The sequence below is a fragment of the Astatotilapia calliptera genome, chromosome 20, assembly GCF_964374335.1.
Source record: "Astatotilapia calliptera chromosome 20, fAstCal68.1, whole genome shotgun sequence".
Classification (NCBI taxonomy): Eukaryota; Metazoa; Chordata; class Actinopteri; order Cichliformes; family Cichlidae; genus Astatotilapia; species Astatotilapia calliptera.
This window is the reverse complement of record NC_137441.1, coordinates 22,203,979-22,218,368: the sequence shown is the minus strand read 5'-3', so window position 1 is coordinate 22,218,368 and position 14,390 is coordinate 22,203,979. Positions and strand designations below refer to the sequence as shown.

Here is a 14,390-nt window from a genome sequence, read left to right as displayed (position 1 = left end):
TATGGTTTTTCCTATAATACCTGGTGGGCCGGTCTCTAGTCAAAATGCCTGGAATGATTTTTTGTCCCAGTCCAGCCCTGGTCAGAGAGGGGCAGTCCTCTTGGTTGGGGGTGACAGGACAAAAAACATGCTGTGGAAGAGACCCAGAGGTTAACAATAACTGATAATTAGGTTTAGAGTATAAACGTATTGTGGGTGAAAAGAGGTGAGAGAAAGAGAAATGCTAAGTGCATCATGGGAATCATGATTGGGAAGAATGGCCTTCCAGATCTGAACCTGAATGGTGTTCTGTTACTTGACTTCTATGCAAACCACAGTTTTTCCAAAATGAACAGCATGTTCGACATAAGGGTGTCCATATGTATACATGGCAACAGGATACTCTAGGCTGCAGGTGGATGATCTATTTTGTAATTATATCATCAAGATCTGCAGCCATATGTTCTGGACACTCGATTGAAGAGAGGTGCTGAGCTGTCAACTGATCACCATCTAGTGTTGAGTAATCAGGTAGGGGAGGATGCTGGACAGACCTGGCACGAGCTCTGGCAGTGGCTCAATTTGGGAGGAGTTCAGAAAGGCCATAGAAAAGACTTTTGGACTGCCTCGAAGAGATTCTGGCAAACTATCAGGTGACTCAGGAGGGGAAAGTGGTGCTATACCTGCACTATGTATAGTACGAAGGGAGCACTGCTGACCTCAACTGAGGAAGGAATACTTTGAGGACCTTCTTAATCCCACTCACGTTTTCCATAGAGAAAGCAGAGTTTGGGGATGAGGAGGAAACTCATCAATCTCTGGGAGGGAGGTTACTGAGGCAGCTAAACAACTCCTTGGTGGCAGGGCCACTTAGGTGGACGAAGTTGGACGATCTGATATCCTCGTGTTGGTGTTGTTTCCTCGTCATCATAAATAATGTTGTTCCAGGTTCAACATTGCAAGTGACCAATCACCTTCTCCTGACATCATCCGCGACCTCGAAAAAAAACAAATCTACTTCACTTGCGAGAAGAGAAACCGCCTCTGTAAGGATGTATAATGCTTACTGTTTATTAAAGAAAAGTATCCTGAAATGCAAAGAATTCAAGTTCCTGGATCTGCGGACAGAAGCGGTTTCTCTTCTCGCAAGTGAATTCGATTTTTTTAAGGCGGTATTTTTCAAAGGCACAAAAGGGGGACGTCACAACAATGTGACTGGTCACTTGCAATGTTGAATCTGGAACAACATTTATTATGATGATGTGGGAACAACACCGATACGAGGATATCAGATCATCCGGACGAAGTTTGCCCTAAATTCCTGAAGACTCTGGATGTGTATGGCTGTCTTGGTTGACATGCCTCTACAATGTTTCCTGGAGATCGGGGGGGGGGGGGGGGTACCTCTGAATTGGCAGACCACTTCACACTCACCATCGCAGCTGAGTGTGAAGCAGTAGGAATGAGAATCAGCACCTCCAAATCTGAGGCCATGGTCCCCAACCAGAAAAGGGTGGAGTGCCCACGCCGGGTAAGGGAAGAGTTACGGCCCCAAGTGGAGGATCTCAGGGTCTTGTTCACAGATGAGGGGAGAAGCAAGCAGGAGATGGTCAGACAGATTCGTGCTGCGGCTTCAGTGATGCTGACACCACACAGGTCCATCGTGGTGAAGAGAGAGCTGAGCGTAAAGCGAGTCTTTCAATATACCGGTCAGTCTACGTACCTACCGTCACCTATGGTCACAAGCTTTGGGTAGTGACTGAAAGAACAAGATTGTGGATACAAGTGGTGGAAATGAGCTTTCTCCAAAGGGTGGAGTGACAATCTGCATAGCAATAAAAATTTATGCTATGCCCTCTAATAAAACTGCCTTGGGGAAGTATGTATAATGTAACCAGAATGGGTCCTAGCATAGAAACTTTTGGAACTTCATAATTAACCACTATGCATGAAGAAGACTCCCCCATTGAAATGAACACATTAAAGTCTATTAGATGGGTATCATTCAAACCACTGCAGTTCACTACTTTTAATACCTACAGCATGATCTAATCTCTGTAATGAAATATTATGATCAACAGTACTGAGGCCAACTAGAACAAGCACAGATAATAGTCAACTATCTGATAATTTGTGACCTTCACTGATGCTTTTTCTGTACTGTGATGACTTTTAAATCTGGCTGAATAAACCATTCCTCTGCAGGTGATCGGGTAGCTGTTTTATAACTACTCTAAACCCTTTATAGACTTTATAGACTCTTCATAGACTGCAGTAAAGGTTTATCATATTATCATATTTCTTCATATTAGACAGATATGCATCACTTTCTGGAGAAGGTCTGGAGAAGGCTGTATCTATTTCAGCTTCAGCTACACCATGATCCCTCAAGAAGGCCTCTGACAGGGATGCTAGATGTGATGCTTACACGAGATATGAGGGGCACTGCTTACAAATTAGTCCCCTTGCTTGTATCGCTGTCTCTCTTCTCAGTGGTCTTCTAATAGCTGCGCTAGCTGGTCTGTCAGTGCCTTAGCAATGACCTTATTCATGTTAACATTGGTAGCAAGCAATGACTCTAGCTTTGATCACCAGGAGAAATTATTAAGTTATTACATAGAACATTAAATTGTGTGATAATGAATTTTTATTCAAAACACTCTGAATCGAAGCATTGATTTTAAAAAAGACAGAAAGAAAGAAAGAAACAAACAAACAAACAAGTCAACAACCTAAAAGAATGGGACATTTTATTTTCAGTTTTAGAACTTCAGAGACTCTAAAACCGACATCTTATGGATAAAACGGCTTATTGTGCTGTGTATCAAACTATATATAGCATACATAACATACAGTTTGATACTCAACATCTAAACCATTTCCCAAATTCCTGAGTCTCTGAGGCATCACTATAAGTACTTAAAGGTTCAAACCTAAAAATGTAATAATTATAAAAGATTTAATTATAATAAATGTTACATATGAAACACTGTAAGGATGTTTATAAAAACCTTACATTCAATTATAGGTTTACAAACAAACAAAAAAATAGAAAGATAGAATACTAGTACTTAACATTCTTTTTATATATTATACATTTCAAGTTTTTTGCCAAACTTTATCAAAAGACAGATTTTGCTACTTTTTACACTGAGGTTTTGGGTCAAATTGAATTTTCTTTTAGCCATTTAAAATAATATCATTTAAGGAAGGCAAATTTTACATGATCTGATTTTTTAAGTAGGTGCTAAAGCCATATTTGGCTCACCCATCCACATCTGGCTCTAGGTAGTCCTCATCTCTCTCCACCAATCCTGGGGCTGCTGTGTTTAAGTCATCAATTGTTTGGGAGCTGTTGTGAACCTCTGGTGTAGTCTGTGCAGTTTCAGTAATCATACCAATGTCGTCATAACTTTCCTGTGAATCTTCCTCTTCGTAAGTCACCCCATCTGTCACAAAGAAAATCAGATTGCAAATGTTAAACATTGATTAGTCAAAACACTGTGATAGTGCTAGTACTTTCATTATGGACACCTTCATGAACGTTGATGTCTCGGGCAGCAGGAGCAGTCGTGCCTGAGAAGGTCAGGGGTCGAGCCTCATCTGCTTCAATATCCTCATAAGGTAAAGAGGAAACACTTTGCCCATCTTTCTCTGAGATCATTTCCGCCTCTGATCTGACTCCTGAATGAAAAATAACATGAGAACACAAAAAAAGTTTCCCCCAAAACGCCCACATCTCAGATATGTGCATATTTTTAATGAAAACGGAACCTTGACTAGTGCAGTAATTTGAAATCTGTTTTATATCTCTGTTTAGGCCCACGCTGAAAGGGAAATTGTGCACCTTTAAGTGGACATCAGGGAGAAGCAGTAGCTCAAGGCAAGAAGACAACATCAAAAAGTAAAGCCAAATTTAATTCAGGTAAGGTTTTCATTTCTATAGCCAGAACCTCTCAAGTTGATGACATAGTGCAATTAAGTAGACATAACTTCAATTGGTGTATTAATATGTAATAATGATTAATATTATCAGTGTAAAGTATAACAGTGTTTTAGGTATTACTGCTTCTTAAATTACCACATCATTACCACAATACAAATAATGAGTTTTAGTTATGTTTAAATGACACTAAAATCTAGACTTTGATTAGGATTAATAACACGAATATGAAAAAACTGAATGAATGAACAAAATAATCAATCAATCAATAAACAAATGAATGAATAAATGACACACTACCATGACTGAGGTCTTCCATCTCATTTTCTTTGTCTATGACATCCTCATATTCCCCACTTTCAAACTCCAGTTCTTTCCCAGGCAGCATTTTTGCTGAAAGATTAATGTATTACACATTTACTGATAGAGTACATAACTACAGCTGTCTAACCAATGCACTGTGCTATTGAACCAGTGATGTACCAGTGTACCAGGGTACAACACAAGACAAGGAAAATCGCAACACACGCACAGGTTTGGGTAATTCTACACGTTTTGTATGTACATTTTCAATCAAGTAAGCAATCTTCGACTTTGCTAATGTGCTGCTTGTTCAGTCAGCAACAGTGACTGTGTTATTTAAAATGCTGTCTGAAGTCAGAATTCAGTCAGTATGCTGAAAGACTGCCCTCTTGTGGCAAAAAGCCTCCAACGCCTTTTTCTTTAAACTTGGATGATGAGGATGGATCTCATGTTCAGTTTAGTTTTTGATACGTTCTAAGGTAATTTGTTAAAAGAGAAACAAGCCATGTAATAAATATACTCACATGAAACTTTGGACTTCCTGGCTCTCTTGACACAAAATCGTATAAATACAGAAATCAAAATTATTACAACAAGAAGAAATCCCACACCCACGATAATAGGTGCTATGGATGTAGAAGGAGGTGGTGAGGTTGGTGAGGGTGGTGGGGGTGGTGAGGGTGATGTTGGCGTGGGAGTCGGTTTCACATAGCCTGAAATAAAGCAAAGCCACTTAGGTGTTTCTGGATCCAGTCACAGTGAGAGCTGTAGTTGGTTCATCATGTTTATCTGCACCACCTCAAGGTAAGTAAGCTCAGAGTTACAGATTTTAAAAAAAGTCTCTTCTCTGCAAAACATGTGAAGGAATATTTCTGAAACCAATAGAAGATATTAAGAAAGGATTCATGAATTCTCTTACCGGGACAAATGATTGTAGCTGGAGAAACTTTTTCACAGGAACATTGTTTGACAGAGCGCTTGATGTCCATGGTAACATCAGTGAACTCCAGTGTTGTTTCTAAGTTTATCTTGAATCAAATTTAAACTTTTTCACATTTAGTGATACAGCCAGAACAAAAAACACTAAAATATCTCTGGCAGTAAAAAGCAGGCCTGACTGAAGCATCAAAGCAACACACAGCAAAAGAAGTCACTAGAAGTCCAAACCAAAGGTAGGACAGTCCATTTCTTTTACGTTTCTGCAACTTTGTGTCAGCAAAGTGTCCAGTAAGTTTTTAACTTAAAAATCTTTGAGCATTTTGTATTTAGTCAGCTAAACCTCCCATACATTTCTTTCCATTTCATAAACCTAAATAATATAAAAATCACATTCCATTCTTCATTATTAGATTTAAATAAACTGAGACACAGAGCCAGGAAACTGTCCATGATATTGGTTTGTAGCATACGAGAAAGATTAGTGACCGGTTTCAAGAAACAGAATGTAAAGATTTACCTGTTTGTCTTCCGTAGAGATGCTATGGTTTTCTTTCTTAATCTCTTCACAGAGCTTTCTCTCTAACACTGCGGAACGATTAAATGGACATACTCTTTCCCACTTATCTCGATAAATGACATAAAGGACACCTCCATGTTTTTCAGCGGTGCGGAACTTTACACTTTCTGTAAAAGCAAAGAAACTGTGTTTAAAGAAGGAAACAAGCTCATCCACTTCTGTCTGGCAAATATGATGTTAGAGATGATCTGCTTGCGTTCATAATGTGTTTAAAAAATGAACAAAAATAATTTGTACATTTTTTACATTTCTGAGATGACTTTTCTAATGAACAAGCCAAATGGTCATTGTTACAGAAACTGGAATAAGTTCCTTAACAGTGGCATAAGCAATTTGAGAATGTCGTTGTCATGTTTCCTTTTGCAAAAAACAAAAACCTGTAACAATTACCCCAAGATAATGAATTAAAATACTACCATAATTAAGAGAGGACATACATGTATGTACTGTATATAGGGATGAGTTTATGGAAAGAGAGGTGTATGGACTCACACTTACCACTACAAGTAATGAACACCACATTTTTGTCACACTTTCCTTTAGTCCTCCTGCACTGGCCAATGATGGAATGGTACTTTTCACAGCTGACATGGTAAATGTTACCTGAACCCTTTGATGAAGCTTTGGATTCAATGAAGACAGCATTGCCACAAAGCTTTTCTTGGCAAACTTTGTGTGCATAGGATAGATCCCAGTTACTAGCACACACTGGAACGCCATCTATCCTCACTTCCCCACGGCAGCCCTGTGAAATGCTGACACTGGGCTCCTCTGGGAAGGAAAGCAATAAACACTGCAGTCAAGTATTGATAAAGACATAAAGTGCTGAGGTAGAAATGATCAGTTAATCTTCTCTGCACTGCAAAGTCAAAATATGAAGCACAAGTCCATAATCAAATAGTTCATTTAACACTTTTAGCTTTGGTTTGTTACTTTATCCAGTGTATCTGGAATAATTCTCCTTCACACTCCGAGTGTCTTGTTTCACTCTTCAGTGTTTCCAGTGCAAATGTAAAAAGTCTGTGATCATTTAAGATCAGTCCTGCTGATATAAATCTTACTTTTGCATTCAATAAAGACAGGCTCCTTCCTTGAGGGTGTGGATTTATTTTCACATTCCCAAATGCTTCCTGGATTTTCACCACAGCTGAAGCTTTTGTTCCAAAAAGAATCTATTTCAATTGTTTGGGGGTGGATTTTATTTGTTGATTGGTATCCACCACAGTCCATATTCTGGCAAAGCTTTTCCTTCTCAGTTTCATTGAAGTTTTCTCTGGAAACAGCACTGAGTCCCTGTCTCCAGTGAACCAACACTGTTCCACTACAGGCCTTTTTGTCAGGTACCATCGTCCTCCATTCTGAGACAGACAAGAGAAATAAAAAGTTCACAAAACATGATGTAACCAACAGGATCTGAATGATATAAATAACACACTCTGCACACAGAAATGACATTATGATCCTGCATCAACTTAAAGTTTTACACTTTTGAAGTTTAGCTACCCTTCTGACTGCTGTGTAAATAAAATGATTTTATAGAGTGATAACAAAGAGATGACAACTGATGACAGCGATATTTCTATAACCATCAGACTGCACAGGCCAGCTGTTTCCAGCTGATTCCAGACATTAAGTGAGTCAGACTGTGTGGCAGAGCCGTACTGGTGACATGGACAACAAGCAGAAAAGAAAAGAGTAAAACTGAGTAGAACAAATATCATTAATGGAGGTGAGGATGTTAACATTCTACCCTTTATTTCACTAAAAGTAACCTTTGAAGGCGAGCATGTCAAAGTTTGAAAGCAGCATTATTTTTATCTCAACATTTTTCTGAAATACAAACTAGTCTCAGTTTGTTTCAATTTCAATTCAGTTTCAAAGCCTTTATTTTAAAATTAGGCTGAAGGAGCAAAGAATAATTCAGAAACTGCTGACACAAAGATCATTATACACACCAGAGCATCGGAGGCCACTGTGTTTGCAGGCAGCTGTAGAAGCAGTAATACTGCTGCATGCAGATAATGGACTGTTAGCATTTGCAATGCAGTTTAGGTTTGAAATGGCTAATTTATCTGCTGGTGCAGGTCCAAAGTAGGGAAGAGTCTCCACAGCATCACCACATTTAAGCTCCTGACAGATGGTGTTTCCATTGTTAGTGTCTTTGAGAGCATCCTCGCACACAGGGATCCACTTCCCCTCATACTCCACCTCTACGTTTCCAAAGCATTTGTAACTGGGAATGCTAAATCTGGGCTTGACACTACCTGCAAGAAAACAAAACAAAAATAATAATACCATATATTTATAATAGTCTTATTTTATTTTTAATTAGAATTTTAAGCAACAAGAACTATCATCATCTTAGTGTAAAGAATTTCAGTCTGATAGCTTCAGAAAGATTTATATTTGCTTCTTTAACACAAATGAGCTTAATTATAAAAACAGTATTTAAAAAGATATTTTTAAAACATTTGAAGGAACATTTAAAAACAGACTTATGTCTTTTTGTTTGTTTTTTACATTCTGTTATCCTGTAACTTAGTTACTGAAGAATCAACAAACCAATAAAACTGGCACTTTTTTCCAAAGGGTCCAAATCAGTTGAAAATGAAACTTTTTAAAAAGCAAGTTATGACATTTATTATATTTTTGTAATATAAAATTACTTTTAAAAAAACAATTACCTGAGCAAACAACATAGGCTGGTTTTTCTTTACAGGACTTATCATTGTCCTGGTTTTTGACAAAGATGCTCTGTGTCAGGTCAGTAGTCTGATTTGTCGGGTGTAAACTCTTAAAGAGGATATCACCATCTTTGGGACTGTTGTGGGCTTTTATGGGCGTCCCACAGTTCAGCTTTTCACACAGCTTCACAGACTTGTCTTCTGTCCAGGTGTCTCCACACATATCTCCTTCCTTCTCTTCTACACGAATCCTGACTTTTCCCCAGCAGCTGTTCGTCAACCTCATCTCAATATTTCCTGTTGTGACATGAAAAAGTTAAATTTAAGAGGAAACTAGTATCAGCAGATATTTCACAACTTCTTAGACCAAGCTAGGTTTCAGAAAAAATAGAAAATAGTAGAAATTTGATTGAGAGAAAACAAGGAGGTGAATGTACATCTATGGACATTAAAAGGTAAAGTCTGTTATAAATAAATTGTCTCTTCTGTGACACAATAAATCAATTCCATAATGACCTTATTCTTAGTTTTATACTTTAACTCATTCATATTTCACATTACCTGAACATTTCACATAAGCAGTAGAATTATGGTGGTCAGGAGGCAGAGGTGTAGTTCGGCTACACTCAAAAAGAGACTTTTTTCTGGATGAGCAGCTAAAAGAGTTTTTCCAAACTTTATTAATCATATCAGCCCTAGAATTGAAAGAAAACCTGGAAGCGTTCCCACAATGCATCTGCTGACACACTGTGTCTGCAGACTCTTGGTTCCATGTCTCTTTAGACCCAGAGAGCCAGTAGATTTCTCTGCCATGCTCTATCCCCACGTGACCAGAACAGGTTCCACTTAAAAACACCACCTTGTGACCTGATGGACACAAAGAGAGAAACATGATACACAGTAAGTGGCTGTGCAGGTCGTCTACCTGTTGAAAGGTCAGTGGTTCACAAAGACATAGACACAAAAATAGGAAAGTGGTGCATAAATACATACTTGGTGAAAGAAGCTGAATGGAGATATACCACAGTCTGGGCTTATTCCAGCATAACTAAGTGATTATTCGGGGTCACCTTATTGAGCACTAATTATAAGCTTTATCAAAAAGGAAGGTTTGAAGCCTAATCTTAAATGTAGACAAGGTGCCTGCCTACAAAATCCAAACTGGGAAGTAATTCCAGAGGAAGAGGGGCCTGAAAGCTGAAAGCTCTGCCTTCTATTCCACTTTTAGGAACCATAAGTAGTCTGTAGTCTGAGAGGGAATTTGTTCTAGGGATCCAATGAAGAGAAGCCAATAAATCACAAATCTGCTCTCTACTGTTAGTCCATGTCAGTACTTGTGCTGCAGCATTCTGAATCAACTGTTTTTTACTGGCGAATTTAATTTTTGGCCAATTTAACGTTTATAAGGTTAAAATGTGCTTAGTTTTATCTCTATTTATAGGTAAAAATTAGCATTGTCTGTAAGACTTTCATTACTAAGCATGTAACTGTGCCAAAAGAATCTTTTAATTAAATATTTGTGTAAACAGTCAAGTATTTTAAAGAAAAAAAATGTTAAAATGGAATGAACAATGAAAATTAAATTGTAGGCATGGAAGGACTTTTGAGCCTGAAGGAGCTGTAGGAATAAAAAGTGAAGTTAACTAAGCTGAGCTTTTCTTCTGACTGACATTGATGAACGAAAATGTTGTTTTCCTGGTTTTAACAATTTATCATATTTTAGTGTGTCTGCAGCTTTTCCTGTCTTGATCCATCTTCACCAATATCATCTGTGACTTGTTCAGCAACTAAAAGACCAAAGATATAGACATAAAGCCTTCCTTTAAGGAAGGAAATTGTTTTTCTGGTTGATGTCACTGAAGGGCAGAGAAATAAAAAAAATAACACTCACCCTCACAGGTGATTCCAGCTGCTTCCGTTTCCCGATCCGAAAATTGGTTGTTTGAGTTTTCTGTTAAACACTCAGATATCTTTGATATCTTCTTATTTCTCGGACACGTTATTGACAGGAAGCTACCAGAACCCTGACTGAATTTTTCAGTTTTGCCTTTTTCCCCACATTGCAGTTGTTTGCAGACAGCTGCTGATTGAGCGTCTGTCCATCCTTTTACAGGAACTTTCTTCCACTGGCCCTCATGCTTTATCTCCAATCTTCCAGCACATCTTCCAGGACCATCTGCCAGTTTCACCTCCACACTGTCTGTACCACGACAATAAGAGATTTATCAGCCACGAAACACAAAAAGAATAAATACATTAAATTAAACTCTTACTGAACACATTTTGGGAAAAATATAATCAGAATTTAACAATGTCACAATTTCACTGAATGAAGTAACTCATTTTCTCTCTCGACAGAGAATTTATTGCAGGATTTAAAATCCCATTATAAAAGCAGACAAAGGCCATCAGCAGCCACTCTGTACATTTCCACTGCTGTATCTCACCTGAACACACCACATAAGGTTGTTTTGAACACTGGATGTTCTTGCCATGCTGAGCCTGACAGTGCCACAGTGAGGACTCACTGCCTTTGCAGCTCACATGGTCCATTATCCCTCCTGAATTCTGATGTTCTTCAGTATAAATCAGCTAGAACAAAGCATTTATGAGTTTATGTTATTTCATTGATAATCATCCAGTATTAATGGTGCACGTTAGTACACTTATCACAATAAATCCAGTAGCACTGCTGTATGGACAGTTTCTGATACATGAACGCTCAGTATCCATGTATCAGAACAACAGGTAACTTATGGTGACTAAACTTGAAAACTCACTTCCCCACATCCAAGCTCCTTGCAGACCAATTCAGCTTCAGTTTTAGTCCAGGTGGAGGCACACACAGGATTAACTGAATCATTCACTTCAATATTAACTGTACCATAGCACTTGCTGTCTTTGCCAGAGTGCTTCAGAAATACTTTAACTACATCTGAGAGAGAGAGAGAGAGAGAGAGAGAGAGAGAGAGAGAGAGAGCAGTTTCACAGTGTGAAGTGTTTGCTTGGAAGTTGTTTGTGTTGGAATATAGATGTGTTGAATTACCTGTGCATGTCACATTAAGGTTTTTGTTTGGGCTGAGAGAGTTACCGCAGTGCATTTGCTGGCACACATCAAAATCAAAGTTGTCCTGTTGAACAGGTACCCAGTTGTTATTTTCTTCTTTCTCCAGCTGCCCAGAACACACATTTGACGGATTTCCTTTGAGCTGCAATCTCGTATGACCTGTTCATAAAAACACTTTCTGAATTCACCACCATATTTAATATTTAACAGTTTTTATCACAGCTTTAAAATCGGTTTACATAATGTGTAAGTGTGTGTGTGTGTGTCTGTGTGTTACCTTCACATATGACAGAAACAGGTTTGCATGATGCTGAATTGTCCTGTTTGCCATTCACACACTGCCACAGATGATCTGGGTCTGCATTTTGAAAGGCTGAACAATCGAGCTCCATCTTTGATGAGCTTCTTTCACTATCCATCCATTTTAAGGTAAGAATTTCTTTGAATTCACCACACCCGAGATATTTACACAGAAGATCGGCTTCTTTTTTTTCTTTAAGAGAGAGGAATTATATATTCTTTGTTAATCAAAAATAGTGTACAACATTTTAAAATGTGATCGAAGTAGTACACCATTAAATAACAAGAAGAATCTTTCACAGTAGTGGAACTCTTCTGTCCTTTGAAACACAGAAGATATTTGATAGTAGCATGAATCTGATAATTTAGCACAAAGAGATTGTCTTTAGTGTGATACTTTAGTATTTCAGGCTTAACAAGACAATGTTGAAGCTTCTAATTCTGCGACTATAGTGTTTGAATATAAAAGTATCAATGGTGAAAAGTAACTTTCCTTAAGTATCTTCATTTTTATTTTCGATTGGGATTATACATTAAATATATCATCATTATTTGTCTTAGTGAAAATCTTCACTGAATGATATTTTAATAAGTAACTTAATTACAACCATTATTGGAAAATATGAGTCAATTAAAATTTAAAACTATCTGACATTAGTTTAGAATTTATTTAACCATAATTGCATTACGCTGATCTTAAACGCTGTCTCTAAGTTGCTGTGTATTGTTTACTGCATTTGCATTTTACTGAGAAAAAGTTATCTTTGTTTCTCCTCTGAAGTTATGTACAGTTAACATTTAGAAAAGAACCTACAAATGTATACATGAATGAATCACACTCTTACCCAATCTGTCTTTACAAAAGTAACCCGATTTGCCATCAATGGAGTACTGGACAGCTCCAGCACATTTGGGTCCATTCAGGCTTATTGTGATATTACCTTGAAGAGCACAATCATAAACCAGCCAAATACAAACACAGACAAAAAACCAACAAACATCACAATCGATCTTATCAAGTCATTTCCAATATAGTTAATGTACCTTAACAACCTTTAGCTAAGAGTCATTGTCACTGAGCTCACTAAAAAAGCCCACCAACAACAACAAAAAAACAACAGAAACAAAAATCTGAAAAACTTACTTGAACATGTAATTTTTTTCACTGTGAGCTTTGGGTAATGGCTGTAGTTCCAACCAGGATGTTTACATTTCCACAGAGCGCTCTCGTGTCCTTCACACTTCAGTTCATTGAGCCAGATCGGTCTGTCTTCAGAAGGCTTAACAGTATCTGTTACTGAGTTCTCCACAGGTTCCCCACAGTGAGTGCTCTTACAAACCACTTTTTCAGTGTTGTTGCTCCAGTGTGTATCCCCAACATAACCCCATGTGTTGTTATGGTAGACTTCAAGGTAGCCTTCACATGGGTAGCCTCCTTTGTTTTTTAGAATCAGTTTGTCCTCAGCTAGGAACATACAAGGTTTATACAGCAAAGTATTATTATAAGAATTATGATTTGTTTCATGACTTACTTTTGGGAACTGCAAAGGATAAAATTTTAAACCTTTGTTTGTGCCATAACATCTGAATACAAGTAAAAATAATAATAATAATAATTTTTTGTTTTGTATGCCTTTACGTTTTACTTTATTATTGTAATATATTTAGCAAGATATTTCTAAACACATTGTTTTTGTGTATCATTATTATTATTATTATTATTATTATTATTATTATTATTATTATTATTATTATTATGAATCCATTAAGTCTTAATCCAAACAATTCTGCTTATAAAATTTCTGGGCGGTCGGAATCCAGCTGTCATGGGGAAAGAGGCAGATAACACCCTGGACAGGTCACCAATCTGTTAACATATGGAGAAACTCGTGTTTACATTACACACACAGTTAATTTAGATTTACCAATTAACCTACTGCATGTATGTGTTTGGACTGTGAGAGGAAGTCAGAGTACCCAGAGATAACCCATGCAGACACAGGTGGCTGTGCCAGCTCCACACAGAAAGGATTATGCAAAAATCACAATAAAAAAAAAGCTTAAAGTGGACGCCAGACTAGATTGGAACCCGGTATTTTCTTTCACCGCCATGCTTCCCACTATGTTTGTTTATACGTCTTTATAAATAGAAACATACATAGATTTAGCAATGGAAGCTTTTAGCGGTTGTGAATTTTTGCCATTCTGTATTTTATGTTTAGCCCCACAAAAAAGACCAATTTTTACATTAAGCTTTGAAAGATATTGTAGCGAGTGTAAACAAATAACACTGATTGTTTTCTTTGTTTGAAATCTACATTCTAACTCTTTTAAAGTATTAATATTGTATACTAATTATCAGTTAATTTATTTATTAATTATTAATTTCTATAGTTTTTTTCCCGTAAATTTCAAAGACATTTTAAAGACTCATTCGTAATTCAAATTCATAATAATATTTATTACTATTAATAACATCCAGAATTAAAGAAACTAAACTTACCTTGTGAGATCACCAGCTCAACGTGAGCGATGTGAAGAAACAGGAGCAGGAACCACATCATCACCACAGCTCATGACTTGAGAGTGAGACAGACA

The 14,390-nt window shown here is 37.4% G+C and overlaps 1 protein-coding gene across 1 annotated transcript; it reads right to left on the bottom strand.

The window, feature by feature from the left end:
- Positions 1-2,608: 2,608 nt before the first annotated feature.
- LOC113013436 (scavenger receptor cysteine-rich type 1 protein M130-like) lies at positions 2,609-11,964 on the bottom strand. Its single transcript, XM_080294357.1, has 16 exons — positions 11,770-11,964; positions 11,472-11,651; positions 11,206-11,360; positions 10,873-11,017; positions 10,317-10,625; positions 8,987-9,292; positions 8,426-8,722; positions 7,697-8,005; positions 6,803-7,099; positions 6,240-6,512; positions 5,682-5,848; positions 5,145-5,253; positions 4,750-4,938; positions 4,223-4,315; positions 3,514-3,663; positions 2,609-3,428 (listed from the first exon to the last, which is right to left on the bottom strand). The coding sequence occupies exons 1-16, from the start codon at positions 11,909-11,911 to the stop codon at positions 3,244-3,246; spliced, it is 3,306 nt and encodes a 1,101-aa protein (XP_080150483.1). The 5' UTR covers positions 11,912-11,964; the 3' UTR covers positions 2,609-3,243.
- Between the last annotated feature and the right edge of the window lie 2,426 nt (positions 11,965-14,390).

Coding starts and splice junctions, on each gene's coding strand:
- LOC113013436 (XM_080294357.1), bottom strand. CDS start 11,911: ATGGATAGTGAAAGAAGCTCATCAAAGATGGAGCTCGATTGTTCAGCC. Junction 11,018..11,205: donor AGGAGCTTGGATGTGGGGAA/GTGAGTTTTCAA, acceptor GCTTTGTTCTAG/CTGATTTATACTGAAGAACA. Junction 3,664..4,222: donor GATGGAAGACCTCAGTCATG/GTAGTGTGTCAT, acceptor TTTTTCATTCAG/GAGTCAGATCAGAGGCGGAA.